This window comes from Tupaia chinensis, unplaced genomic scaffold (genome assembly GCF_000334495.1).
Source record: "Tupaia chinensis unplaced genomic scaffold, TupChi_1.0 Scaffold145814_1, whole genome shotgun sequence".
Lineage (NCBI taxonomy): Eukaryota > Metazoa > Chordata > Mammalia > Scandentia > Tupaiidae > Tupaia > Tupaia belangeri.
The window spans coordinates 1,261,878-1,267,061 of NW_006205672.1; the positions used below are offsets into that span (position 1 = coordinate 1,261,878).

The following is a 5,184-nucleotide window of genomic DNA, read 5'->3' on the forward strand; positions in this document are numbered from 1 at the left end:
GGCAGACAACATGAAGGGCAAAGACTTCTTTCTGACAGACTTATTAATAGGGCACCGGGCTGCGTGCAGCTGACGCTTGGCATGACTTTGGGAGGAGGCGGGGGGAGGGGTTAGAAGTATGGAGAACTGTGTACATTCAGGGAAGGAGTGGGCAGGCTAAGAATGTACAGGCCTCTGGGACCAGCAGATGGCGTAATGGTTACGTCTCTGGAATCCCACATAGTCAACTGTGGTTCGAGTCCCAGACCCGGCAGCTTAAAACTTACGCCAAGCCTGTGTGTGTGCGTGCCCAAGATCCTGAAAGGAGAATGGAGAAGGGATTGTGGTGTGGCCATCCCTCCTAGGGGGTGATTTCTCACTGTCTTCCTGTCTCTCTGGCAAGCACGCATGCCCGATAGCAAAATTCTCTCTCTAATAAATAAATAAAAAGAATGAACAGATCTGAAACCCTGAGGTTGGACAAGATACCAGACTCAAGGACTTGCAGGTGGTGTGGGGGTTAATGGCACCTGATTCCCACATGGCCGACTACAGTTCGAGTCCTAGATCCAGAGGCTTGCTTTCTTTCTCTCTCTCTCACTCTGTTCCTTTCTGGTCAAATTATAAATAAACTTAAATAAAATAACTCTTTTAAAAAAAGAAAAGAAAGGGAACCAGCAGTTAGCGTAATGGCTATGTCACTGGACTCCCACGTAGTCGACCGCGGTTCGCGTCCCAGACCCGGTGGCTTAAAACTCACGCCGGGCGCATGTGCGTGCGTGCTCAGGATCCCGAGAGGAGAATGGAGGAGAAGGGATTCCGGCGTGACCATCCCCCCTGGGGGGTGATTTCTCGCTTTCTGTCTCTAATGTCTCTCTCTGTCTGTCTGGCGACAGAAAAGAAAAGAAAGAAACCAGACTTGAAGAAAGTTGGGCTCCCAGCGCCCATTGTAGTTTATTTATGAACTGAATGGGGAAAGGGGGTGTCAGTCTAGGGGGAGACCTGGAGGTTCCTCCTCGTCAGAGTCAAACTCAACATTTTCATCTTTTACCCATCGACCTCGTCCATCTGGGATCCATCCAGAGCTGGGAAGATCAGAGAAAACAAAATTAGTCAGGAAAGAGGTTTATTAAAAGTTAATAGTGGAGCCAGCAGGTGGCATGGTGACTGAGATACTGGACTTCCCACATGGCCAACCACAGTTTGAGTACCAGACCTGGTGGGTTGCTTACTCACTTTTTTTTCACTTTCTCTCACTTTCTCTCCCTCTCTCTGTCTGTCTCTGATAAGCATATGTGTGAAAATAATGAATAAATACATAAAATAATTTTCTTTTTTAAAGTTAATGGTGGGACCAGCAGATGGCATAATGGCTATGTTGCTAGACTCCTATGTGGTTGACCATGGTTTGAGTCCTGGACCAGGTGGCTTAAACTCACGCCATCCCATGCCCAAGATCCTGAGAGGAGAACGGAGGAGAAGGGACTGCGGTGTGGCCATCCCCCCCCGGGGGGGAGATTTCTCACTTTCTACCTCTCTGTCTCTTTCTTTCTGGCGGGCCCACGAGTCCTATAGCAAAAACCTCTCCAAAAAAGTTAATGGTTAAATTGGATAGGTGTGAAAAAAGGAGGGCCAGACAGAAAAGAGACCTGGGAAAATGATTAGGCATATTCACCTTCGAAGGGTGAGGTAATGATCCAGCGCTCGCCTTCTTGCGGGGCTCAGAGGGGCAGGGGCTGAGACAGCTGCCGACTCCGTGGCCTGTGGGCCGCCCCCAGGCTCAGGTTCCCTACTTTCGAGTTCAGTCTCCGGGGATGGCAAAGGGGTACGGGAGACGGAAGGACCAGGCGCTTCCGGTCTGGGTAGAGAAGAATCACAGTCTGTAAAAGCAGTAAAGGAAAAGGCCAACTCTATGACTCCCAACCCCTTCAAGCACTGTTTCCTACACTGTTCCTCAAGACGTAAGTATTCTGTATAAAAAAGATGTTCGGGACCAGCAGGGAGCATAGTGACTAAGGCACTGGACTCACACATGACTGAACACAGTTTGAATCCTGGACCTGGCAGCCTGAAAATCATGTAAGGGTCATATGCATGCATGCCCAAAATCCCAGGAGAATGGAGGAGAAGGGATTGTGGCGCGGCCATCCCTCTGGGGAGTGCTTTTTCGCTTTCTCTCTATATCTCATTTTGTCTCCTTCTGGCAAATGCACAAACCCTATATAGTAAATTGAAAAAAAAAAAAAAGTAAAAAGGATTTTAGGGGACCAGATGGTGGCAGAGCAGTAAAATATGACATTGCAAGGCTGACTCACATGGTCAGGTTCCAGGTTCACATATGGAGACCTACCTATGTTTGTACCCATGATCCAGGGCTGGCTGAGGCAGGGGGTGGATCACAGAGTCAAGACCCTGTTGGAGGTACTGTCTCTTTCTCCCTGTCTCTCTTGTTCATGAAGTAAACTTTATATAAACTTTATATATATATACACACACACACATTAGAATCATGAATGTAGGACAGGCCAACTTATAAATTTTTTGAGGGGAAAGAAGAGCTGCCAGGCAGAGCAGTAACATGCTATTCCAGATAAAGCAGAGTCCATATAGCATCTGTGGTTCAAACTCCCAGTCTGATCAATGGACTAGAGGAAGGGATATCACAGCATCAGACTCTGGAGTGTACATGCTCTATCATGAATTTTTTAAAAAGTCAATCTTGGGGCTGACAGGTACGTGGTGGTTAAGGGCACTGGGTTCCCACATGGCTGACCACGGTTTGAGTCCTGGACCTGGGGGCTTGCTTGCTTGCTTTCTCACTTTCCCTTTCTCTCTCTCTGTTTCTCTCTAATCAAATTAAAAAATAATAATAACCAGTGGACTTAGATAAATAAATCTTTTTCAAAAGTCTTTATTTATTTATTTATTTTTTGGCAAAGGTTTTTGCTATAGGGCACATGTGCTCGCCAGAAAGACAGAGAAACAGAAAGACAGAAAGTGAGAAATCACCCCCCAGGGAGGATGGCCACGCAGCAATCTCTTCTCCATTCTTCTCTTGGGATCTTGGGCACGCGTGCACACGCGCCGGGCGTAAGTTTAAGCCACTGGACCCAGGACTCAACCGTGGTCGACTACGTGGGAGTCCAGTGACATAGCCATTACACCAACTACTGGTCTCTAAAAAGTCAATCTTTTTGTTTGTTTGTTTTTTAATAATTATTTATTTTATTTATTCATTCATTTATTTTTTTTAGTTTGAGCAGAGAGAGACAGAGGGTGAGAATGAGAGAGAGAGGAAGTGAGAAAGCAAGCCACCAGATTCAGGACTTGAACCCTGGTCAGCCATGTGGGAGTGTCCAGCGCCTTAACCACCACGTCACCTGCTGGTCCCTAAAAAGTCAATCTTAAAACTTTGTATTGCCCTTAAAATACAAAGGGTCTTTCAAAAGTTCATGGAAAATGCATGTGTAAAAACTATGCATGGATTTCAATTTTTATTTATTTGCTTTTAAATTTTTTTAAAAAGTTTTTATTATAGGGTGGGCACTCACAAGGGAAAGACAGAGAGAAGGAGGGAAAGTGAGAAATTACTCCCCAGGTGGGATGGCCACTCCACAATCCCTCCTCCTTAGCTGATCTGTCCACCACCCCCCGTTGCAACCCCAGCTATCTGCAGGGTGAGGGGATGGCTTTTCCCTCTAGACAGGCCCCCTCGGGACGTCAGGACTGCTTCATGGGAGCCGGACCCATTCTTATGGAAGCCTGGTACAACTGGCCTGCTCCCCATTGAGGGAAAGACGCCTGGAGCATCAGCTGGAGCCCAGAGACATCTGGAGATTTTGGGGCACACACCAAGAGTTTTTGCTATAGGGCGCGTGTGCTCGCCAGAAAGACAGAGAAACTGTCTTTCCAAGTTACTGGGTCCAGGACTCGAACCACAAAGTTGACCATGTGGGATCTAGCTGCCTTAACCACCACACGACGAGCTGGTCCAGATTTCAATTGTTTTGCACCAAATACACTTGTAGTTTAATTCCTTATTTCCATATGAACTTTCTGAGGACCCCTTGTAAACTGCAAAGTACCATTTCCCAAATTTTACTTAAAATCAGAAAGTTATCTTTCCCTGAAATTTCAGTTAACATCTCTAGATTATATTTCTCAGAATACAATTTGAAAAACACTAATTTTAGAGGCCAGCGAGTGGCATGGTGGTTAAAGACACTGGACTCCCACATGGCCAACCACGGTTCAAGTCTCGGACCTAGTGGCTTTCTTTCTCACTTCCTTTCTCTCTCTGTGTTTCTCTGATCAAACTTGAAAATAACAATGATAGTAATAATAAAGTTAAATAAAATAATTTTAAAAAAACACACAAAAAAACCCCCCACTAATTTTAGAGCCATCTCTCTCTTTCTACCCCTTACTGCCTCTGACTTTCCCATCCCACAGACCTGAACTTCCGGCGGCAGCAACTGTTGTAATGGGGAGCTCTGTGCAGAGCCCTCTGGGTGATAAGTCGGGTCTGGGTTAGCAGAGGAGCCTGGTACAGAGATGGGAGACAGTCAGAACCTTCAGAGCTAGAATGAAGCCAACACCCTGCAAGCCTGGTGTGCACGGCAGTCCTTCCTGAAACACCCCCATTCCAATGACCTCAGCCTTGGTTTCTTCCCTCCTTGATTCACTCTGCGGTCTTGGATTTTGCTCTGTTTCTTTTCCCGGCTGCTTTTTGCCATAGAAAAGCTGTAGGCCTCAGGAGAAAGGGAAAAAGAAATCAAATCAGCACTTAAAAGTGGTCTTTAGCTCTCTTTCATGTTAGTCGCCCACATGCCATCCAGACTGAGGAAGACCCAGAAACTTCGAGGCCACGTGAGCCACGGTCATGGCCGCATCGGCAAGCACCGGAAGCATCCTGGAAGCCGGGGCAATGCAGGTGACTGCATCACCACAGGGTCAACTTCGACAAATATCACCCAGGTTACTTTGGGAAAGTTGGTATGAGGCATTACCACTTAAAGAGGAACCAGAGCTTCTGTCCAACTGTCAACCTTGATAAATTGTGGAGCTTGGTCAGTGAGCAGACACGGGTAAATGCCACCAAAAACAAGACCAGAGTAGCTCCCATCATTGACGTAGTGTGATTGGGCTACCACACGGTTCTGGGGAAGGGGATGCTCGAAGCAGCCTATCATCGAAGGCCAAATT

General features: G+C 46.8%; 1 protein-coding gene across 2 annotated transcripts in view; it reads right to left on the bottom strand.

The window, feature by feature from the left end:
• Nucleotides 1–898: 898 nt before the first annotated feature.
• SCNM1 (sodium channel modifier 1) overlaps nt 899–5,184 on the bottom strand; it is a 5,772-nt gene continuing 1,486 nt past the window's right edge. The window contains exons 4-7 of one of the 2 annotated variants that reach the window (XM_006168430.3): nt 4,633–4,730; nt 4,434–4,522; nt 1,655–1,837; nt 899–1,064 (exon numbers count right to left, since the gene is read on the bottom strand). In XM_006168430.3, coding sequence (XP_006168492.1) covers nt 965–1,064; nt 1,655–1,837; nt 4,434–4,522; nt 4,633–4,730 — 470 coding nt within the window. In that variant the 3' untranslated portion in view covers nt 899–964. The remainder of the gene's footprint in view (nt 1,065–1,654; nt 1,838–4,433; nt 4,523–4,632; nt 4,731–5,184) is intronic. The other variant, XM_027768275.1, reaches the window with a different exon arrangement.